Source organism: Rhea pennata, chromosome 6 (assembly GCF_028389875.1).
Source record: "Rhea pennata isolate bPtePen1 chromosome 6, bPtePen1.pri, whole genome shotgun sequence".
NCBI classification, from domain to species: domain Eukaryota; kingdom Metazoa; phylum Chordata; class Aves; order Rheiformes; family Rheidae; genus Rhea; species Rhea pennata.
This window is the reverse complement of record NC_084668.1, coordinates 26315261-26340506: the sequence shown is the minus strand read 5'-3', so window position 1 is coordinate 26340506 and position 25246 is coordinate 26315261. Positions and strand designations below refer to the sequence as shown.

The window sequence follows — 25246 nt, the reverse complement described above, 5'->3', positions numbered from 1 at the left end:
AAAGCTGTCTCTGGCTTTCACTGATTCAACTCAGTGCCTGTGTGCAACCAGTTAAAATTGTTGTGGCAAGTAGGTGCAAGGTGCATGGCAACTAACACCTGTGTTGGTGCTGTTTTACCGTGAACTTTGCAGAAATGCATTACAGAAAATGAACATTTAAAATCAGGTGTAAGGTATTTTTGAAAATAAAATTGTAAATTTAATGTTTCCTCCATAGATAAGAAACACTGCTGTTGACTATGACGCATGTTTGTCCTTAATATAAAAATAACAAGTGTTCCATGAATAAAAGTTCCCAGTTTCATTAAAGATGTGGAACTTTCCATTTCATGTACAGTGGTAGCAGGACTCTGTATAAATTGCTTTGACAAAAATAGCATTTATAATGAGTGGAAAATTCCACTTTCAGAGTGAGCGGGAGTCTTAGCTACTTTCTTTTTCCAGAATTTGCACATGCAACTGTGGTGAGCACCATGAAAATTTTGAGTTGTCAGCAACCCAATGTGACAGAACCATTCATGTGAAAAGTCCTTCTACTTCAATTGTCTGTAAAGTTGGCACATAATTCACAGTGATTCTTTCACAGGATTTATACTGTTCTTTAGTTTCAGAATGTAAAAAATAAAAGTACCGCAGTAAAATAAAAAGCAAATTTTAAACAAGCTCATGCCTTATGTGAATTAAACTAAAATTTTATTTCTACATATAAAGATATTTTTATGTATTTTCACGTTAGGATGTTAAGATTTTTGATAACCTTGTTTCTCCAGCCCTAGAAAGGGTCCTTCTTGCAGAACTAACCTGATAAGATCTGGTGTAATGGGACATCGTGGACATTAGCTTGCAGCATATGTTTATGCTTCTATTAAATTTTATTTTATTCAGTCTTGACCAAAACCTGTGATAAAACTCCTTCTGAAAGATATAACCTCTTTGAAATCAAGCAAGGTCATGTTTATACTTCATAAAAGTAAATTACACTGGCTATAAATATCATATTGTCATTTGTCTTTAATGACTACAATCATAGTGCCCGTTGCTGGTCATCTAATCCTCTCCTTGTCAATGTGGACTTGCTTCTCTTGTACCTTTAACAGTTTTATTTACTCTTGATACAAATGTCTGCTGTGGTGATTCCTGAATTCTCTTGGGAGATAATTTCCACAGGCTGGTTCGTCTCAAAAAGGGTGCTGCCGTGAACAGTAAACACCACTCAGAATACTCTTGCTGTCAGGAAACTTTCCCCGATGTTCATTACTGCTCTTCTGAGTTATATCCTTTTATTTCAGTTCTCTCTAGCCTCTAAACCTTTTCAGAATTCTTCTAGTCCTTCAAATACCGTCACCATTTGCCTCTATATCTATCCTGTAATGTTGCAAGCCTGTATGTGTTTATCTCTTTACCTTCTCAGGGCTTGCTGCTGCTTGCTGCTTCTGTTGTTTTGCTTCAGTCTCTCTTAGATATGTAAATGCTTTTCAAGTCAAAATGTACCTACTGATCAACAGAATAAACTAGAGATTAGCATTGAAAGAGATTGGTAATTCCTTGCTTGTTGTCAACTCTATATTAATACTTGAAAGATGTCAAATCTTATCCTTGTGCTGTGACAAGGTTATTAGGCTTTATGCATGATGATTTTATGCATCTCTTTTTCCTTAATTTTTGCTCTGATGCGCCTATCCGTTGCACTTGTAACTCAAATATTATTTGGAAACATATCAAACACTTTCACTACCTATATTTTTCTTATATTTCACGCTAGGTGACCAAAGAGATCTTAAAAAAAAAAAAAAAAAAAAAAAAAAAAAAAAAAAAAACTTTTTTAGCCAGAATGTCCAGATAGTTTTCTCTTGTCTGTAGTTTTTTCTAAGTCTTATTTTAATTCTGCAGTGATGCCTGATAGATTCATTTATCAAAGCCTATCTCAACATATGAAGATCAGGTGGTCTTAGACAGTTAATTGATTTATAGTTTTCATTTACTGTTTTGTTTAAATATGTATCTGCACAAAGAGAAGTGTTGGACAAGGGACATCCTGTCCATTCTTGTGTTCTTGTAGGTGCACAGATTTGCAGTCTCAAAACCAGCTGAGATTTTCTTCTGACCACATTGGAATCTAGCAGTTCTTACCATTTCTTCTTTTTTGCATCTTAAATTCATTTCTCCTTTTCTTGATAATGGATGCCAAGAATTAAACTCTCTTCTGCAGGTGAGATTTCATACCATAGGATGAATACTTCTCAGTTTGTGTTGGAAGTAAATGTAGAATGTGTTGGAGAGACATTTTCTTTAATATTCATATAGAGTATTGGCTATTCTTGAATTCATTGTTGCAAGCAAGCGCTGTTATCTAAGTTAGATCTGAGGAGGAAAAAAAAAGTGATGCTTGTTCATGGATGCTTCCTTTTCTAGCTCCAGTATTGTCTAAAGATATATCTTTTTTTAAATGGATGTATCATTCATAGGTCTGTATTGAAATTTGCATTCCATGAAGGACTTAAAATCTGCTATTTACATTTCTGCTTTTCTGTAAGAGAAAAAGCATTTCAGTATTAAATTTCACACTGCTTGACTGTCTCGGTTTTTTTGTAACTTTCAGAAGTGTTTAATAGAAGATGTTTGAAATTCATGTCTGGGAAAAGTGGTGTTGTAGAAGTATAAATTTCTGTGTTGGCATAAAGCTGTAAGGTAAAAGGTGTCTTTGCAAAACTTGTGAAATGGACCTACACATGGTCCTTCATAAGGAGCCCCAGCTCCTGCGTTAGGCACCTGGATTAGATTCCTTCAGTTATACAGCAGGGAGTGCTTTCTGGCGTGTGGTTCACTCTGAAAGGCTGTTTCTGTTACAGAAATATATGGCTTATTTTAAGCCCATTTTGGAATGTAGACTTAACTATGAAACCATAATTGATGTGGCCACAGGAACATATAAACCTTGACCTTAACTAAGGAGACAGTCTTTCATCCCTGTCTTTGCAAACTTGGCTCGCCCAATTTGGCATGTTAGTGTAGTAACTTAGTGCCAGTGGATGTTGTGATCCAGGACATTCGCACAGAAATGGGAGGAGAGCTGTATGTGGTAAGAGATGGGATGAATGGGTAGACTGTGACCCTCTCCTCAGGCAACAAGGCCTTCTGTATAACTAACTTGCTGTGGTCCTGCTGCAAATGCTGGCAGCAAGGTAGCGTCGTCATTGTTTGCCTCTCTCCTTTTGTGGTTCATTTTTTTTTTTTTTTTTTTTTTACTGTTTTTACTGTTTCTTTGGGCAGCAATTTAAAGAGTGTTAGTCAATAAAAAAAAAACACATAGCAGTTTCTGTTACTGCATAAAACTGTGCTAGCAGAAGCCATGCCATCTCCTCTTATTATTCCTTTGCATTGCAAAATGCAAACTAGAGCGTCTGACTCGGGAGCTGGTTTGCTCGCACGAAGCTCCTGCTGAAGTTAATGGGGCGAGCTCCATGCTCGCCCTGCTGCTCGTCACAGCAATGCTATGGATTTAAACAGAACAATTTCAGCTTAATGCCAGGGTAACAGATCGGGGTTTGAGCCATTGGCAGGAGTTAGTACCTCTGCCTTTTCATTTCAGTACATGTGCCTTTTCCCAGTCCTCTCTGCCTCACAAAAACAAGCCCCCGCTTTCTTTGAATTGACAGCTCCCCTCTATATATTTCTCTCTCTGTGTTAAGTTTTGAAAAGCTTAAAGAGATTTAGAGACATGTTTCAAACAGTAAATTTTCTGTAAAATATTTATTCCTTTCCAATCAGAAAAGCCTCTTTTACTTCAGTCTTACCAACAGCTAAGTATTGAGCAAGGTTAAATGTGTGTGGTACTCTTGAGAGAATTAAGGAAAATGTTTAAGCATGAATTTAAGGCCCAGTGCTTGAGAATATAAACTAATTCTTAAAATATGCAAAGTAAATTTCAGGACAGAAGAAAAAAATCTAAGTGTGTGTGTTGCTTGGATCTTACTCTTCAGACAGGCATGATCATTTCTCTTGCTATATAGCTAAGGACCTGAGAAGTAAATGAGCAAGGAAAATAGGGGGTTAGGTTTAGCTCAGTTGGTTAGAGCATGGTGCTAATAATGCAAAGGTTGTGGGTTCGATCCTGGTATAGGCCACCTGCTTGAGGGTTGGACTAGATGATCTCAATTCTAGGATTCTGTGCCTATTCTAGAAGGTGGACTGAAGCCTGTGTACTGCTTATGTGCTTCTTTAAACTCGTATTTAGGAGACTAAATCCGAACTACAACTTATTTCTTTAAGCATCTGAGTAAAATATTGAACTTTTTTAAGAAGGTGCAAAAGATACACATTAGAAATCGGTGAGGGGAATAAGGTTGACAATGGAAATGATAACAGAATAGCCATCTATATGTGATTTTTCTTTCTTGTAAATTATGTGGCAAAATGCTACTATGTCCCTGAATGGCTGTAGTACAAGCAATTTTGAAGAAAGGATTGAGCAGACCTCTTCAAGACACATTTATCAGGATATTTCTTCTACCAAGCTTACTGTAAGAATTTGGAAGCTCTTTTAAAGAGACTCTAATAAAAACAGACGTACAAAGTATCCCATGGCAGAGAAAAAATATGAAGTGTAGCAAGGCTGATTTGACTAAGCTGTAAACTCTTTATGGACTCAAGCACAAGGACTAAAGCATAGCATGAATGGATAGGATAAAATCAAAAATAATTGAGACATGAGACAGAAGCATGAAACTTTAAGAAATTCTTCTGTGAGTGTATTTATAATACTTAAAGAATACCAAGGAAAAAGATGGGCTGTTATCCTGTGAATATTGGAGGAAGCCAGTAAGTTTGGGGTGCATGGTACTACTTTAGCATTATTTTTTATTGGAAAGATCAGTTGTGCTAAAGTTGCTGTCATTATTAATATTGATCATGAAAGGATGAGATTCCAATTTAAGAAGAACAAGTTAGAGTATTTTGATAAACTAGATCTTCAGCAAGCTGGTTCTGACAAACACCATGCTGGAACACTTGAACTGACGGAAATCCCTGCACTGCTACCATTTGTGATGAGATGATGAAGCTCAGAAGCACTGGAAAAGAGCAGATAGGGTGATGGTGTTTTAAAAGGGAAAAAAGAAGAAATTGAGTTTAGGAACTAATAGATTATTTTCCATTGGAAGAAACAGAAATGAATTATGCTAAAGTACAGGAAAACAGGAACTGATTTATAACCAATGTGTATTACTGAGGGAGGAATCATATTCACCTGTTCTGATTGCCTTCTCTACAAAATAATAGATCTTGTGGGTAGAGGAATCACGTATCTTAGGTATTTGCTAGTCAAGGAAGAGCAAAAATAAGATAGTTTCTCAACCAAATTTACATCCTTCCTAGAGTGTAGTTAGCAAAAGTTCACAATTCAAACAGAAGATGATCTGCTACTATTAATGCTTTCACTAGCAACCTGAATAAACCTGCTTAGTAGGTTTATATAGAGCACCAACGTGCTGGATTGGAAGACAGATTTAAGATTCAGAGTGATCATAATAGAAAGCACAGGATGCTATTCAATATGAGGAAATTCCGGAGACAGCACGCAAGCAGGAATCACCATTAGGCAAATGCAAGAACAAATTACTAGTTGAACATGAGTTAGCAATGCTGTTACTAACTAAGGCCGATACTATCCTGAGAGATGGAAAGAGAAACACAGTGCGTGTGAGACGGGGAATTCCTCTGCTGCGCTCCAAGGAAGGCGAGGACCAGTTCAGGTGAGTCTCAGTGAGAATGAGAATCATCAGTGCTCTCACAAACAAGATCTTTGAGGAAAAACTGAGTGAATTTAGCTTACGGAACAGATAATTTAGGAAGGAAATGATGTTAAATACACAAGAGAGAGATGGAATGATCTCATCTCCTTGTTGGCAGTAGAGGGAGAAGGTAAATTTCATCTTAGAAATTACGAAAAACGCTCAAGTGATGAAAACAGGGAAGCATGTGAGTGGAGTGGTGAGGAGTCTCGTCGTCTGCGGTCTTTTCAGCCAGATTAGACAAATGTCCATTAAGAAAGGCAGAGAGGTGGCTGACGCTGTTTACAAGTGGGGAAGGAGCTAGATGAGTTCTTGAGGCTCTCTGTAGCTCTGTGATACAACAAATAATTCCAGGAGCCTTGGAGAAAGTATCTAGCACTACTCCCACGCTTTATGCTCACAGTTGTTATTTGTGGAAGGCTTTCAGTGTGATGTGATGCTGGGGGGGGGGCAGGAGGATTATGGATAAGAGTCTTAATGTAGCTTCCTGGTGAGCCTGAGTTCTGACTCTGACCCCGGAATTACTGGGAATTACTGACTGTGAATTACTGGGAAGTCTGTCTCTTAGCACAGGTAACGTCTCGGGTACCTAGGCCGAGACAACGTCTTTTGCTGGTCTGTTAGCCAGTCTGTGATTGCTGCATGGCTTGCAGGTTCTCTTTGTCTCAATTCTTGTAATAGTTACCTAGACAATATTTGACTTTGGCCTATATTTTGTGTAGTGCTATGGATGCTCTTTAAATGGATGTTCCACTTCACTTTTTGAAGAGTTGCAGTTAAAATCCTGACTGTAATACTTCAGCAGACTTTAAGTACAAATATAAACTATATTATAAACGGTTATAGGATATAAACTGTTCAAGGAGGATGTTAGTGCTACGGTAAGATATTGCTGGTCTCCTGAAACTGGTGAGTTGAGCTGACATTCAGTTTGTTTAATTGCATGAGTGCACTGTGGGTGCATGAGTGTGTGTGTTTACACAGACACATCTGTATATAAATAATGTGAAAGGGCAGGTTTGCTCACGCCATTCCTGGAGATGCACTGTGATTTATGTTTGTACTCTGACAGTTTGATGTCTGAACAAACTCACTGCTTAGTCCTTTGTATATCAGGAGTTTACTCTCTCCCTCTTCCTCCTAACCCCCATCTCCTGCCTGCTGTGTTGCTTATTTCTTAAAACCTTGGTTGTTCCTGTTCTGTTTCTCAGTTAACAAAATCCTTAAGATGTTTGGAAGACTGCTGATGTCAGAACAGTGAGTGTGATAAATAAATATAAGTAATCTTCCTTTTTGAGTGTCCATTTAAATTGGATATTAATCCTCAGCTTTTTCAGTAAAGCTTCCATCTGCTCTGTTTCCAGTCTAAGAGGCTCTAGCAGACCCTTGACAAGTGAGGAACTGCCATGAATGCATTTTAAACGTGTTCCCACGTTAATTGTTTCACTGTAACGGAGTAGAATTTGTTGTACTCATCTGTAAGATCTGTCAAACCTGGTGAGTTACTTCATCTGTCTCGGTGTAAGGTGTATTATTTTCAGAGCTGAGATGACAATGTTCTGCTCTTCCTCCTGGTTTTTGTTTTCAGTAGGGTGCAGCTGGACAGCTCTGACAAGCAGCACTTTGGAGGGTTGCACTCAGATAAAACACAGTGGACTAAATTCAGCTCGGTAACCCTATGCATCTCTCCCTGCAGAAGACCCCTTCAGGAAAAACAATAGCTCGACCAAGACCTTTTCATGACGGAAGACATGCTGTTTTTATCTACTGTATCAATGATTCATTGTGCTTCAACAAAAGTCACTGCTTCCCCAGGAAGAAAGTTTATAAATTGCCTAGGCCCGGCTCTTGTAGTGGAGTCTGCGTAGACAGACGTACGCAGCCCCGGTGCTCAGTGCGGGACGGGGACGTGTGTCACTGCCGCTGCACGCTACTTGTTTTCAACATTTTACTGCTATTAATGTTCAAGGATTAAGTGTTTGCGCGGGTGAACACTTCACTTGAAATAACAAAAAAAAAGTAAGCTACAACTGTACTATTTAATAAGTGGCTGAAGGTAGGATTTGACAGTAGTTTTAATCTGATCTAGTTGCAGGCTTTTTCCTTTGGCACTTGTTGCAATTTTTCTTTTCATCTGCCGCCGCCTCAGTACTCTCAATTGCAAGTCATGAGTTCAGCAGACCGGTGCACTGAGCGGGCTAAAAGCGTCTCTCTATTTCCTGTTGATTTTTGCCAGTTTGTTGCAGATGGGCTTGACGCCGCCGTGGGTGCTTGCGTGGGGTGCTGGTGGAGGCAAGGGCCGGGCAGAGAGGGGCCGTGGGGCTGCAGCGGAGGGGGCACTGCCCCTTCGCGCCACCCGTGCTCTTGGAAGGCAGATACCCTGCGCTTTTAGTTTAAAAAGAAACAAACATACATCTTTTTACATTGCCCTTGCCTTTTTTTCTTTCAGTATAGCTTTTAAAAGTTATATTAATGGTATGCAGTAACTTTAATTAATTATTCATCAAGAGTTTAGAGGTGACTTTTTTTGAAAGCTTTGTACTAGGTAAAGTCCTGTTAAATGTCAATTTGAGTATTCTATTAAAAATTTTCTTCTCTAGTCCAATCTCAATTTTTCAGAACAATTCTGTTATATGGTGCTTTTTTCTCTCTCTGAATTTAGCTGAGCGTACAGTCTCCCCGGTTCATGCTGTGCAGTCTATATGGAAACACAAAGCCTCAAAGCTCTTTAGGGACTAGTCCTGGCAGGGCTGGTGCATTGCAGGTTCCTAAGTCAGAATAATATTTTCTAGTCAAATTAATTGATGTTCAATAAGATAACCAATGTTGTTTGTGCTGTTAGTTTTTAAATTTGTTGCCTTCATTCCTCCCCATGTAAGAGAGGATACATACCATGTATTTTAGTTTTATAAATTTTCAAGTTCTCATTCATTCATTGATCCTGACTTTGAGAATAAATGAAGTATAGTGGTGAAGTACGGAGCCAGGCTTTGACTACTTGGATTTTCTGAATTGCATGACCCTGCCGTGTCTGTACCCTGCACTCCCAGGTCTCCTTCCAACTTCTTCAAAAATCTGAGCAGACACCATTTCTTTTATTAGAAGTTATTTTAAAATGCAGGTTTATGGCAGTCAGCTAGCCAGCTAAAGCAGTGACCCCCTAAGCATAATTTTAAGAATAATACCTGAGGAAATGCCACTGAAATATAGCTCATCAGTCTTTTAGGTTATATTTGATCTGGTGATGTCAATAGTAGGCTCCCCTCCCTCCGGAGTCAAGTTGCAAACGCTGTCCTCAAGGGTAATTAAAGCTAAGCACACAATTACGGTACCTTCCGTTTGTTCCAACCTGTTGCCTGCCCACCGTCTCATAGCACCTAGCGTCACAGAAACACCATGCTGGAACGAAGCGATTATTTATCTGAGTCTGCTGCCATGTATACGCTTAAACGCTGAGGTGGAGATGGATTGTAACCTGAGGAGCTGAGGTAAGCGTCATGCCACTGCGTAACACTGGGGATCTTTGATGGGGCCACGTTGTGCTGTATGCCTTTGTTTTGCTAAAATTGTTCGTGGTTGTTTGGCCTTACCAAAGTTTGTTTCTTTTTACCGTTTGGCTTCTGACTATGCCAAGGCGTATTTATGAATGGCCTTTTTTCTTTTATGAATGGCCTGAAAAACATTGATCACAAATACAACTGTAGTGCTTTTTCACAGCCAAGTAAAAGTACCCTTTTTTGTGTTTTTAGATGAGAGAAGTGCTGAATCAGATTCCGCTTTCTTGAATGGGGCAAGGTCTTTGCACTTTTTACGTTTCCAGGTGCAGTGCAATGGAGGTCTGGTAACTTAAAAAGCTCAAGAAACAGAGCTTGGACTTGTCCCTCACTGTAACTTTTCTAAGTATGGGCCCTGAGAAGTGGGAGATGTTGTAGGGCATGTGATTATGAGAAAATTGAAGCCCTCTAGGAAATCATACCTTCTTTTCACTTAAGTAGGAGCAACAGATAGGGCACTAGGAAGAATTAGATAAGTTAGGGAAAGAGGAAATTTTTCCTTCTGTAGTAAGTGTTAACTAGGAAATTATATATATATTTTTTTTCCCTCTAAACTACTTCTAAGTCCTTCAGGATTTTCTTTAGTAAAACTAGTCTTGGAAAAAGGATTATATCACATGTGGTTTAAATTAAGTCCAAGTGTAATAAATCTGCCACTAGCTTTATAAGTTTGACCTTAGACAGCTGTTTGTCTGCTGTCTGTCTTGGTAGAAGAGTTGCATTCGACATGGAATAGAGGCTCAGTATTATGAAGGTTTTTAATTCCACTGCTCTTCCCTATCTCATTTTTTCTAATTTCAGAAATGAAGGACTGTGGTTCTTGTAAAAGCAGGCACCTAACTGTAGAAAAAAACAGCAAATAGCAGGAGGATGACCACTGAAATTGTAACCTTTTGGATAGAATGGGAGGAAAAATTGAGTGTTCTTTTGAATTTTCTGAAAAACTGAAAATTTTTATTGAAAGGAAAACTGAATTTCATTCAGCAGAGACCTTGTTTCCATTGCAATAGAACACTTTGAGAAACCTAAATTACCTGTTGCTGCAGTCTTTTATCTTTGGGGGAGAAGAGGGAGGAATTCAGCTAAGTTTACCAGAAGTGATTGTGGAATACATAGGAAAATTTTTCTGAGCTATGATGACATGCAGGTGAGTTGTAAATTCTGTCCATTTTGGTTAATGATTAGAGACATCTGTGAGGGTGTATGGGTCTAGACCCTGATTACCCTAATTGGTATAGTGTTGCCAAGCTGGTATATTGGAGTACCGAAGGGGAATAAGGAGTCAGAAATCAGCTGCAGATGTAAATCCTCCAAATACCATAGTTAAGGCACAGCAGCTTTGACTGAGTAATGAGAGAACAGACACCCAGTAGCATTTCCTTTGATAGATGTGTTATTTTTCTGTAGATAGTACCTCAATACTAGCTAAAAGAAAGCCTGTGCTGAGGCTTTCTAAGAATTAGATGCTGAGCGCTGTGGTACCAGAATTCAGGATATAAGGGTTGGATTTTGAGAAACATGAGGTTATGTGCGACGTGTAGGGGAGACAGACTCTCTAAAAAGCAAATGGAGACCAGGCCTCATCCTGCAACCTGTGGAATTTTTAAAATAATATAAATTGGGCCTTTCTTGTTCCTTAACAGGGAAGTTTCAGTTAATAATGAAACAGTGTGTTAATCAAAAGGGATTTTAGGCTCTTCCCTGATACTTTTTCCATTTTCTAAATAAAAGTACTTGGCTTTTGAAAGCTCTTCCTCATCATACTGCACTTCTTACAGGTTCTTACAGGGGAAAAAGCAGTTGCATTTGGACCAGTGTGGTAGTAAACTGTTGGCACAGGTTGGTTACTGTTCCAGGCTCCTGAGCAGAGAGGGACTGGGGCGCTGTGTTTCCTCCTGTGATACTCACAGGCATGATGCCTGGAAGGATATGAAACTAGAAAGGGGGAGAGAGAGGAAAAAAGAAAAAAAAAGTGGAAGATGCAAGTTGCCCTGTGCTCTGGATAAAGTTGTGGCATCAGTACGGTTGTGGTGATACCCTGATTTTTTCTTAAAAATGGCAGCAGAAAAACAAGCAAATACCCTCTTTCACTGCACCTTTGTACTGGGGAGTAGAAAAGGCAAGAGGTCGAAGGGGCCCGATTTGAGCAAATCAAGGACAGGTATTTGCAGGATTGCAAGAAATCTCCTAGTGCAGATGGCAAAAGAAAGGAAATCTGGAGAACTGAAAAAGATGCAGCTGTTTTTTGTCATGCTTGAACAATCTCAAAGAGGAGACAACTCCAAAGCAGCATTTCCTAGAACTGATAAGAACAGAGGAGGACAGGGCTGCTCCGAAGCCTGTGGGTGCTGAGAAGAGAGATTTGAACAAGCTAGGAGGTTTCTGAAAGGAAACGGGTACAGACTGCAAGTGCAGTTGACTCAGTGCAGGCAGGGCTCCTGTAGGACAAGGAGTATTGCATTTATTAATAGTTGCCACTGTTCATCTAGAATAAAATCCAATTTACTAACTATGTGGTACTAAGTTATAACACTTTTTTTTTCCAGTTAAACAAATAGTCTTGTTTGTTTTAGAAGTCTAAAAAACCTAGCTCTTTCATGAAACAAATGAAAAATATTTCCATACTACCTACTGATAATAGCAGATTGCAGTTGTACTGAAGCCAGGATGCTTCTTCTAAATATAGTGAAGGATGTTCTTTTATTTAATTGCTTAGGCTTGACAAGGAGCCAATGATAATAAACATGTTTTGATATAAAATAATGCAAAAAAATATGTGGAACAGTAGCGAAATTGCTGTCAAAATGAAGCTGTGTATGGCACAAGTGTTTCCTTGCTCAGCTACAAAAGCACAAGCGGAGTAGCACTTAGGGGGGAGAGAGGACAGTAGTGAGGGTCATGCGTTCTGCAAACCAAATGAGTGAGATTATTACAAATGTGTGAGATGGATGGGGCTATTCAAAATGCTATGATCAGATAATTGTAATGCAATTATTTCAGAGAAAATGCGAGATAATCTGTTCCAGTTCTAATTATTGGACTTTGCCTCCCCCTCCATCTGGTCTGGTGTCTTCTGTGCAAACCCTGTAGGGATTCTTATCTTTATTTTAAACTATTAGAAATACAGTACAGCTGCAAGGAGACTGAGATTTTCTTGATTAATGTTTTGATTTATTTGTCTCTAAATAGTAAAATTACAGCTTTCTGTTGTTAAACCCTTTTCCTTTTAAGGCCAAACATTATTTGTTTTCCATGATTTTTGAGGTACTAAATGTAGAGATTAGGGGAATAAATATTAACATGTATCTCATGAACATAAATATTATTACAGCAGAGGTCTTAAATATCAGCTCTTCCAGGATTGTCTTCATAACAACTGTATGCATAGTATTTATGATCTATATTCTACATTGTTGTTTTCAAAATAAACATTTTTCAATTGTAAGACTTCGGAGATGAAAAGCAATCAGATAAGCAGAGGAATCTTTACAGTTCACAGAAGCTAACATGGTACCAAGTCATCTCCTCAATATTTTAATGAGGCAGGTCTGGTCTTGTAGTGATTTGCTTGCTTGTAAGTACAAGTACAAAAGTCTTGTTCTTGTCTGGATGAGTGCTCGTACGGACGGCGGTGAACGTTTGATCGGGGTCAGCCAATATGCCAGGCTCTTTAGCAGCATGCTGATATGAAGCTAAGAGGTCGCTAAAATTCTAGTTATGCTTTTGTCTTTCTTTTTTAAATTCAGACATTGCACTTGATATATATCTGTTAAAGATCTATGCAAAGGATACTTGTGTTATATATTTTGTTAATAGCCTGGCTTCTTTTTCTGTAATGTGCTGCCCCTTTAATGTTGTGAACTTTGTTGTGAAAGGGGAGAGAAGGTGTATCATTTTATGGGCATGCACAAATTACCAGGAACAGAGACTCACCAGGATTTCAAAAGACATGAAGAGAGCGGTCATGCAAATTTACATTTGTAAATGTAAATTTGTATTTTTTGTGAAATATTTAGACTACACTTTTTGTATCTTAATTTTATAATCCATATGTGAAATGCATGATAAATATAGAGCTGTGCATTTTTTCTTTCTAATAGTAAATGATCTGTGTATAATTATCGATATTAAGTAAGTAGGTAATGCTTTGGGGATTGATTAAATGTCAAAACTGCCATACATTTCAGCAATATAGATTTCAATTCATTTATTGTACTGACCTAGTTAGGTGGAATCCTACATATATTTGGCCTATAGAAATACTTCATTTCAAGCTATCTGATTGTACACAAAAGATAAATAATTCTGTTAACATAGCTTTATCATACATTTATTTCTAGATGGATAATAATGAAAACACTGAGTTCCCACTCAGGCATACTGGAAATCACATTTTAATTTGTCGGGACAGAACTAGTCTCATAATCGCCATGTGTTTTAAACACATCATATTTGAGTACAAGAGCTTAGAAACTGTGCAATATAGAGACAGTTTGTACATTACTCTCAAGCTGCATCAGATGCTTCTGGGTTTGCTGCAACACTTGCTTATTGAGAAACAAGCTCAGAATGGAATGCAAAATATTTGGCATATCATTTTCAATAGATATATTGCTGTGCAAGGTTAGACCTGGGTTAATGCGTTCCTATATCTTGTGTTATGCTAGTTATGTGGGGTGGTTCTTGCTTAATGCTGTCTGCTAGCTCTAAGCACTAAACTAGGTCTTGCTGTTTTTCCTTGGGGCTTTTGAGAAAACATCTTTGAGGACTGTAGTGATTTTTAATAACCAAACATGAATAGACATGTATGGTTTGTGTTGTTTAAATCAGCTAACAAACCAATGGAAGGACCAACTGCTGCACTGATACCCGAGTAACATTTAAGAGGTATGAATTCAGTGCACTCTCCAAATTTGAAAGATTTGTGCATAACAGTAGTTCTGGTGGTAATCGTATTAATTCTCAAAGGAACTGCCATTCACATTCATTAATGAATTAGCTCATATGGTGCCCAGGGGCTATAGAAGTTCTTCGTGTTTTTCCTGTTGTCAGTTGAGGGCTTTGCCGTGTCTCTCGTGCTGGTGTTCTGCTTCAAGTTATTTTTAAAAATAAGTTCCATTGCCTGGATGGAGAGTATCTCTTAAGTTCGTGTTAATCTGCCTTTTGGGAAACTCTGAAGGAGTGGTCTTATCTCTCTCATCTTTACTACTTTATTTCAACAAGCCAGGATCTCTGTGGATACAATAACTCTCGTCTATCATAGTATATCATGTTTTAAGGAAGAAATGTTTGTTCTGCTAAGGATGTCCTTAAAAAAAAAAAAAAAAAAAAAAAAAAAAACTACTAAGAAACGTTGCATTTACTTTTTAGACAAGTGAATGACATAAAATTCACCTCCATGGATATTCTTAATTAAATACTTCTAAAATAGCTTTTTACCTAAGCATTTTGATACCAGCATCTGCTGCTTTCAGAAGCTCAAAATTACATTACTTGATCTTAACTTTTTTTTTTTTTGGGGGGTGTAGTGTCTCTTAGGCGTACACAGAGGCATAGGATATTCTGTAATACCCTTTATAGCCATAACTATACAAATAAAGTAAAAATAGCCTAAATTCTGTGAACCGATCACACTGCAAAGGAAGAAAGATTAGTATTTCTTTTGCTGGATATTGGGAAAGATCTCAGGTGCTATGGTGATGAATGCCATATAAGTACGTAAACTACAAATATAAATACAGTGACTAAATATAAATAAATATTAGTGCAGAAAAATCTTCAGCAAGCTCTTTTTCTTTGGAGCACTGTTTCTTTGCAAGGCAAAGGAGGCAATGGAGTTGAAGAGAGCTTTATTCATTGTGAAAGCTTAGGTACTACCTCTGGCTGTAACCTGTTTATAAGACTGTTTCTGAACCACACGCTGAACTAAATATTTCTGACAGTGTTCAAAAGTTCTACTGACAAAATAATAAATTGTACTGAAAGCTTTAGAGCCCCAGAAGAAGATTATAGATGAATGCGTGCTGAATTCTCTGAGAATCATTTCATGAGACCAATTCAAACATGTCCTGCCTGGTCCTAAGGCTTGCGGAGCTTTAACGGCAAACGATGTAAATTGAGGTGACAGTGGGAAGTCTGAAGGCAGGGCGACTGAGCGTGGGGTGGTTGCAGTCCCTAATGAATTCAGCCAACCTGTGCAAAACCAAAGGGACAACTGTCGTGTACCCTTCAAGGGACTCTGTTGTTTCACGCAGTGTCTGAAAAATGCTGCATTAAGAAAATGGAGAGAGGAGAAAGCCCAGAACTCGTCCATCCTGTTAGTTATTCTTGCAATATTGCAAGAATATTCTTGCAATTCCTGCAAGTGGCTAGGAAGTGGTCCTTCGTAGCTCAAAATGGTCAGACAACTCAAGGATGAGAAAGCTAGGATAGCCTTTCTAAACTGAAAATTACTCAGTGCAACTCCTGAAATAATACATGGTAGTAGATGATAGTAACCCAAATTCGGTCACCTTGATTTTTCTCCCCTTATACCGTCCGTCTTTGGCACGAGTTAAGCAAAGACAGCCTCGTGCAGTCTCAGGAGCAGATGTAAGATTGTCCTGTCCATAGCAGTTTGTCAGCTGGGTACATTAATTCAGTCCTGGTAGCGCTTTGTTTACTCTTTCATTGCTCTTGTTTAAGTATGAACTGCTTCCTTGGACCTGAGGATCAAAACAGGATAGTAACAGCTTTAGGTAGCAGAAAAAGCAGAATCAAATACGGCTTTAGACTTCTCTGTAGTTGCCTTCAGTGAAGGCTTTTGAAGAGCATACTTTCAAGTTTAAAAAGTGTAATTTGTTTTTGGAAAATTTTTCTTTAAGATGATTATTATTAAAAAAAAAAAAGTGTATTTTAGGTGAGTAAATCTTGTGATGGAATTGGATCTGATACTGATCCAAATCAGGGGAGGTAATGTGGAGGCATTACACATCAGATATATGCAGGTAATAAAGAGAAGCACTTAAGGAGAAAAATAATATTTTTACAGGGAGTGTTCAGGAGGATAAAAAGGGAAAAACTTTTAGATTTTATTGCTCAGATTGTACTGAAACTTGACACCGCTCTTGCTAGAAAAAGATGAAGAGTGAGTATTAAGCGCAGCAGAGGTTAAGTGCGTTTGGCCCTGCCGAAGCAGGGACGGTGGCAGTCTCGGCCGCTGCAGACTTGCCGTCCTGGCCACGCTAGGGGACAGCAGGGAGTTTGCTGCCGCCGTGCTGCTTTGCACGTAAAGCCCATCGCAGTGGCCCGGGAGACCAGTGCTGCCGTGGCGGTGACCTGCACAAGGCCTTCCAGCAGCAGTTGCTTCCTCAAAATATCACTTTCATCACTTAATCTATTAATTGCGTGCCTTTTTTGTTAGAGACGGATCAAATTCGAGTGATTAAAGGCGACAGCCTTTCATAACCATGGCAAAAACTTCAGTGGCCCAGTGAGCGACGGGATATTTGAAGCCAAATGTATGTGATTAAAGTGAAGTAGGGGTTATTGCAGAGGCTTGTTTTTGACGTGAGTACGTGTTGGAGGAGGAAGAACTCTCGGTATAATGAGAATTGTTTGGGGTCATTTGCTGAGAGGAAAACCTGTTTTCCTCCTTTTAGGCAAGGGTAAAAAGGACCAAGGAGGATTAGTGCGTTTTAGCAAAGTCTGTCTGCTGCTTCTGTCTTCTGTACGTAGGTAACTGCTGCTGTGGGAGGGAAAATAGAAGTTACAAGAAAGGTAAAATACTGTTCAAAAATTACAAAGCTGAAATGAGCAAATGAATTTACAAGAAAGATCAGTTATATTTATGCCAAAGATTTACAAGTAGTTTAAAACAAGCTGTGTTTGACATGGTAAATTGTCTTTATCGTTAAAATGCTAATGAAATGGTAAACATCTGTTATATTTATAATGATAATGCAGCTTGTCAGCTACATCTTTCATGTGCCAGTATTCCTGCTTCGTTCAGCTTTGCATACAGATTTGACGGGGTGCTGGTGGGAATATATTTGACCGTTTGGAGCAATGCTAGTGTAGAGCCGTGCCCTGCTCGGTGTGACTCGGTAATTTGCTCCTGCAGGGATTCTACCTGAAATGTAGGTCATCTTTATCTGGTAATTCTTCAGAGGTTTTTAAAGGTGAGTCTAAAAACCAAACTCCAGTCAAACAGGGTCACTGGTGTTTCACTGGTAAGAGTAGAACAGTTCTCTATGAGTAGTGGCTCTACTAAGCGGTCTCCAGGATGGGTATGTTCTTGTATTACGTGCTGTCGTTGAGTATATCCTGATCTACTTGATCGTATATTAGTCTGGCAGTGGAAACACTGGGGACTGAAAAAATACAGGCAGATTTCAAATATATTTTTCATATGAAATATCTGTACTCAGCTAAGGAGTATTAAGAAGATTGTGTTGTTACAGGAGAAGGATGCTAATCATTTTTTTTATTTTTTTAAAACTTCCTTTTATGCCAAGTACTTTCTGTACCTCAGTTAAAGGTGCTCTAAGCTCAGCTTAACTTTGTTTCTTAAATGTCAGTCACAATTTGACTCTAATCTGTTATATGTTTTTCTGTGAAATGTAGTTAAAATACATAACCATAGCTTCACCGAAGTGTGAATACATAAAGAGAGGACAGTTTTTTTTTTTTTTTTTTTACTCAATAGATGTTTAATTGCTTATGAACTTTAAAGAGAAACTCACAGAACTTAGACTGATGATGGCAGTTTATATACTTTACATAATTGAGTACAACATAGTTGCTGTGTGCCTACAACTCTGAAATCCAAATTATGTAAATCTACTGTTTCAGAACCAGCTAGGAGAAATAATCATCACTTCTGCAGTTGAAGACATTTTCTTTGGGTAAATCCCCTGAAACACTACTTTCTTGTTGATGTATTTTTTTCATTACAGATAAAGAAGGAACTATAGGCATGTTAGACAGCCTTTAGCTTTTTGGCATTTATGACTCCACTTGAATACTTTGATTTACAGTGAATTAAGCACAACTGTCAGTGAATTTCATGGGTTTATGCAGAATGCAGGGTTTAACTGCCTTACAGATTTGAAACAAACCTTACGTTTTGAAAGTATTGGGATAGGAGAAAGGAGAAAATACTCTGGAATAGTGTAGCTCAACCCCATTTTTCCTTTCAAGTGGTGCAACTCGGCTGAGATGTTGTTCAATAGTTCTCTCTCCCTAATTGTGGGGACCCATCCTTCTGCGAGCATCACACTCTTCCTGCACAAGAAACAAAGAGGATAGATTACAGCCTGCTATTAATCTGCTAGACCATTATATAACGTTTACTGTGCTGCAGCTGTCATCAGAATGACTGTCTGTCTTCCCTCTACAAAATGCGTGCTCAGGGCTGGCAGATGTAAGTGTTCGGCCATCCAGGAGCCACTTCTCGGTCCTGAACTCAGCCAGCCTCTCCAGCGCGGTTGGATGGGTTTGAAGCACTGTGTGCGGAGGCAGGATGGTGAGAGGAAAAGAAGGAAAATGTCTCCTCCGACTTGAGTTTCCTGTGCCCTTCACAGGGAGAAAGGGAGATCCTGTAATGGAAGATGTGTACTTGCAAGTAGATGCGAATGATTTGATTTCATGGGAGAAGAGTGGGAAAATTGCCTAGTTTGCTTGCTTGTTTTCCCCTTCCTGACTAGATTTAAGAAGCTTGGACAAGCTCTATGCAGAACAATGTGCTTTGTACTAGTATTGTGTTAGCTCTGCTTGAGACCAAAGATGCCCTCAACGTAGGACTGTCCTCCCGCAGCTGATGGGCTCCATTGGTAGGTGGGAGCAGGAGGGAATTACGGGGGAATTGTGGCCAAGAGGACCTACGGGAGAGGCAGAGACAGACTCCTCCTTTGTAGATGTGGGACATTCATATCCTGTCAGTATTGAATTACTTATTCAATATAGAAAGGAGAAACTGAGAATATCTTTTGCGTTTTTGATTTCAATGATTTGATTTCAGGAAAAAAAAATACTCCTGCAAGCATAGCTGGCACACCAGGCAGACTCTTGTGCAAATAGGGCAGACAGCTCATTATAAATAAATATTTGGACATCTGTACCTTCTCATTCCTTCGGGGTTGTGCTGAAAATGGTGCTCAGGTGCATACAGAAATGGTTTCTGCATGTACAATTCTGGAAAGCACCTGTTTAGAATGAAAGATCTAGGCTTCTATTAAGACAATGTTGTTTTCTATTGCATGTAAAGAAATTGGAGTTAATTTTCATACCATGTGATTATTTAATAGTGTATAATAGCTTTCTGTCTGCTAGTGTCATTGCATTGGAAAGCACAAGGAATTTGTTTAGATATTTGGTGAAAAGATATTTGTGCAGCACCTGATACTTCACTCTCAGAAAAGAAAAAATAAACATGCTACTAGCTGTTTGAAACAAGCCTCTTGATTTCAGCTTGCATACATTGTCTGTACTAGCTAATCTAATAGGCAATCATGAATTGCAAAAGCATGTGACTTCTATAGGTGCTCATCCCAGCCATTTTGGCATAGAAAAAATTTTCAGCTTTAGAAAGGATTTATTCTACCTGCCAGCGTGATTTATATACCATATGTCTCCTCTTCAGCCTCTGAGTAGCCATAGCCATGGGAGAGTGCTCTGCCTCATCTATAGTGTGTGGAAATAGGTTTCTTTTAATGATATTAGCTCCTACAAAGGCACTTTATTACCTCTGTGCAGTATTTTTTCTCAGAGGTTGTGTCAGGAGGAGATAGCTATGCAGCATGTAATGTGGAAGGAGAATACTCTGAATTCCTGCTTTTGTTTGCTCTTGGCAGGCACTACGACTCTGCCCACCCTTGTGCGCACACCTACCTTGATGATGCAGCCTTCCCTGGATATCAAACCCTTTGTGTCCTTCCCCGTGGACAGCAGTTCTGCTGTTGGATTCTTCCCAAATTTTAACACAGTAAGTAAAGGTGTTTCCACATTTAGTTTCAGCGTGTGCTTTCCAACCAGTTCAACTATCCGGTACTTGAAGCTGCTTTAAAATTGTGCATTACGGATACAATTTTAGAGAAATCTGTGCTATGGGAGTTACCATTCGCGTGTGGAACAGTGACAGACTGCTACTCAATCTTCTCGCTGCAGATAGGCCCAATCCTTTTTAAACTTGGCCTGCTGGGATGGTTTTGCACATTGCAGGAAAAAAGCCCCCAAAAAACGAAAAAACACAACATGGATTTAATGAGCAGTGGAATCCTTTGGTGCGTTTGAATGGCCATGTATGTTTTTGCATTTTAAAAAATGTAAAAAAAGCAAAAGCTAATTGATAAATGTGACAGTAGATCCTCTGACTGAAATCAAGCTAAGTCTATACAACCAGTGAAGTTGTGAACAACAATAATAATAAAATCTAAAATTATGCAGGCAGCCAAAGTGAAAAACGTTAATCCACTGTTTTTTTTTTTTTTTTTATGTTAAGGCATTTTCAGGTTTTTCTTAATGTTTCTGCAGTAAAATATTATTGCTAAAATAATGTCAAATGTTGCTGTAGGTCTCTACATTTTTCAGTGCGGCAATAACAAGAATATACTCCTTTGTAGTTTGCACTTCTTTAATAGGTTCATAAACAGGGTCTGAATGTTACTAAATCCTTTTTTTGCTGTTGCCTTTCATGGCTGTTTAATTATCATCTTACACTTATTGAGTCCACCAAAAACAATATTTTGCCCGTTTGCAAACCAAGTTTCCACGTGTGAAGATAATTCAACGTGGAATGAGCTGGCAGGTAACAGGCTAATAGCAACAGGAAGAAGACCAGCTCCTGTCACTGTGTAAATAGTTTCTATCCAGTAAGTAAATATGATTTGTTCTTGATTTGTATACAAATATGATTTGTATGTGACTGTTGCACAAATTGTACAGCATCGTCGTTGTCATTGTCACTTTGGGGGCGGCGGTGGAAGAGGGCGCATTATCAACACCACCAGACAGGAGTTGACTGAACTACTGCCAGCTGTTTCCTTTTGCAAGCTTACCTTCTGTCTGAAGTTGATCCAGCAAGAGGGTTTTTTCTTCACGGCTTGCAAATAAATCTTGCTGAGAGGCCTTGTGCTATAACACACGCTCTGGGATGATTACAGGGTAATGTACCAGGCAACTTGTGCCAAAGGTCAGCAGCCCAAACTTTTATTATAAACACTGGCAACTATTACTAGAAACATCGCACAACACAAATGGAAAGCTTGTGTATTTTGGTGGAAGATATGGGGTTGTACATATTATAGATTCAGGGGCATATGCATATACATGTGTTCAAAGAGGTAAGCGTTACAAGTCTGGATATATTTAAAGTGCAAACAAAACTCTGCAATTTTAAGATGGCTGTGTCATTTTTGTCTTCTAGGCATGGTTTAATTCGTATTCATTTTTCATCCTCTTTCTAATAAACTGGAGAACTTTATTTGTTATTGATTTGCTTTCAAATGGTACTGTTGTAGCTGAGGTTTTCTGTAGAACTGCCCATAAAGACTTTGAGAACCTCTTCAGGGATATTGCAGCTGTAGAGTCCATCAGCATTATTTGCTTAGTGGTATTACTAACTATGTGAGTTGAGGAGCCTCTAGAGGAAGACTTATTTGGATATTTAGACTGGTTTTGTGTATATACGCTAGTTTAGAGTTGTCTGGCTTACATTCCGTTTGCCTAATTCTTAGTGTTTGTCCTTCACACCTGTCACTTGCCTCCAAACCTCCATGGGTTTTGGTGAAAAGAGAGGCCTAGGGTTGTCAGCAAACATTGTCAACTCGTTGTCTGCTTCTTCCCTTGGAGTTCTTGATAACTATGTAAAATCATACTGCTATGCACTGCAGGCACACGATGTTTTAACACCTCTTTGCTGAGGAACAGTAGTTCACTACTATTCTATTTCTAATTCACGGATATTGTCATTTATCTTGCAGGTGCAAGTTTTCCCTAATGGTCTTTTATGATGGGCTTTATTTAAAGCTTGTTGGAAAACTAAATCATTTATGGTTCTCTTCTGACAGACACAGTGAACACCAGCTGTCATGCATTTCCTTTTTTGTAACTTAACATAATCTTTGCAAATATAGACTTCCATGTTTATATATATAGAGATATATATATTTTTTCCTCTGCAAATAAAAGTAGTGATAGAGTATGCACGATCTGTTAAAAAAAAAAAAAAGAAAAGAAAGAAAAGAAAAAAAAAGAAAAGATGGGGTAGCTTTTTCCAAAATACTGAATTTGACTAAACAAAACTGAATCCAATAACCCATAATATGTATGTTCTGAAGTCCCTGTCTTCTTCATCCTATGCAGTAGCATAATTGTAGAAGAATTTTTTGCCCCTTTCCCAAAAAAAAAAAAAAAAAAAAAAAAAAAAAAAAAAAAAAAGTTGCCATTTACCTTATGGATTAATCTGGAAATCTACACATTTCACTCACAAGACTATATGTAAAGCAGTATGGACAGTGAAACCTCTAGTGTGGGTCAGTGAATCATTTTGCCTTCAGTAGGACTGAGAGGACCCTGAAGCACATGGCAGTGCTGGATCAGGCAGCTGTTCGTGCTTTCATATGTCCACTGAAAGTGGAAAAAAGAAATCAAGTCTCAAGCAAAAACTCTGGATTCAACTCTTCATTTTTCAATAGCACTCAGGTATGGAAACCTTTTTTTCTAAACCTTGTCAGGATGTAGTTTCTAACTTAATTGCAATGACCTGAAAAAAGAAACGTTTCTGTGTAAGAGCTTGATGCAACAGCTGCCAGGGCAGGAATCAGGTAAAATATATTAACTAGAAATACCAGAAAAAAATCCCTTTATAGAGGAGATAGGTACCTTAGGACTTGCTTATTATATGGGCAAAATAAGTTGGAGAATGATTGTACTCACTCTTTGGATACGTGCCTTTAATCCTTGGTAAGGGTGCCTTTTTGTTGCGACAGATCAGCCAGAAAGGGATCTTCTAAGTGCGGAATAAAGGCTTCCAAGCAGAGAGGTATTGCAGAAGAGCTACTTTCTTTGCTGCTCTTTTTACAGCACTAGCAAACAGTTTTGTCAGAACAGGACAGATATTATTCTGTCACAACTTGAACCTTATTTTCTGCATAGAAGTATGGCAGCACCTGATCCAAAGGGGGCAGCGTGTTTTTCCTGGCCTCAGGCTTCTAAAAGCTCCGTCTCAGTTATTGATTCCCCTCTGCCTGAAATGCACAGTTTGAATCAAATTCTCAGGTGGCATAATTTAAAATATTCCTATGGATTGTGAAATGAGATCTAGCCTTTTGGGAAGGAACTTTTCAAATTGGTATCTCCAATTTGTAACAGGTGCTGTACAAAGAAGTATTGTTTAAACAGAGCTCTTTTTTAGATGTTAAAATGATTTTAATTTCTAAACATTTAACATCTTGCATACTGATTACACTGAAAGAGCCGTAAGACTTTGAAGTCAGGTAAGGTTAGTTAAAATCAGAATTCATATTACTATGCAATCTTAATTTTATCCCTGTTGCACATTTATTATAATGTAATCTTGAATTTGCACACACTGTCTCTTTTACCACACTGCTTCACCTTGTATGACATTCTTTTCCTGCACTTCTATGATTCATTTTCTCGTGTCATCCATCTTGTGGACTGAATGAGGAAAAGACGTGATCATGTCAAGGAAGGTTATCACAACGCAGTCATGAGAGTGGTCAAAAACAAGGCTTTATCTTGCAAAACAAACTTAATGATCAGTCTGTATCTCCCTATAAAGGTTGTATACGCCCTAGAAGTCTCCAAAACCTTCCTCAAAGTAGACTGGGAATCAGAGCAGCACTTGATGATCCAAATTAAATCGGAGTAATACAACCAGGGACTGTCAGTCTGCATAAAAGCAGTATCAGCAGTTTCTGAGATTCTATCTTCATGGAAAATAACCAGCATTTCATATGCTTCTTTCAGAGTTTGTTATGGCCTCAAGGGTAATCAAAGATTGTAGAATCTCTTGTAGCTTTCACATTAGTGAAATATTCTCCATTTAACTAGATCATGATTGGTTTCTAACTGCTGGTTTATACCTTCATATTTTCTAGGACTCAGGGGTTAATGTGGCCTAGTTACTGCTTCAGTATCTATTTCTCTTCAATGCTGATTCTTCACTATAGCTTGGATCTCCCTTGCAAAGTAGACCAGAAGTATTTTACAGCTGCCACTGAAGGTGAGCCAGCTGGAGGGGGCTACAGGAAGGGAAAGAGGAGCTGACTAGAAACATAGATTTCTCTGACTCCAGCATTAACCTTGCCTGGACTATCCCTGGATACTCCTCAGAAGGACTCAGTTGCACTCTGCTCTTCTGTGTTTTCATTTATATCCCTCATTTTTATCTGCTGCCTATCTAGCTTACCTTCTTTCTCCATCAAATTTGAAGGAACCAAGCCAGAAATGGAGGCCTGAAGGTAGGACTCCAGTGCAGTGCTATCACTGACTTCTCTCTGCAGCATGGCAAGTGCCTGTTCTACTTTTGGCAATCTGCTATAGCTAGAGGAGCTCTTGTTTCCTTAGCAGGACCTGAATTTTAACCACTTAGGACACTGCTGCAATGCCAAAACACACTCGGGAGCACAGCAGGAACAAATTACTGAGGCAGCCAACTGGATGTTATCAACCAGTTGTGTGCTGAATCACCCAGCCTACAGCATGAGGAATCAGCCTGTTACCTTTTATATAGAACAGGTAGTGAAAGAGAAAAAAACATGTTTTCCCAGATTCTTACAGGAGGAAACCAGAGCCTTGGGAGCCACATGATAAGGCCTAGGTTCTAGAAACACAAGCTGCTGCTATTCTTCTCCTTAGCTCCGATTTGCTTTCCTTCTCTCTAACTATTCTCCTCTAACA

At 38.7% G+C, this 25246-nt stretch overlaps 1 protein-coding gene across 3 annotated transcripts in view; it reads left to right on the top strand.

Annotated features, from left to right (window-relative positions):
- Window positions 1-25246, top strand: part of ZNF385B (zinc finger protein 385B) — a 138692-nt gene that overhangs the window by 62794 nt on the left and 50652 nt on the right. For 2 of the 3 annotated variants that reach the window (XM_062578806.1, XM_062578807.1), the window contains one exon: window positions 20176-20306. In XM_062578806.1, coding sequence (XP_062434790.1) covers window positions 20176-20306 — 131 coding nt within the window. Of the gene's footprint in view, window positions 1-20175; window positions 20332-25246 lie in introns of all 3 variants that reach the window. The other variant, XM_062578805.1, reaches the window with a different exon arrangement.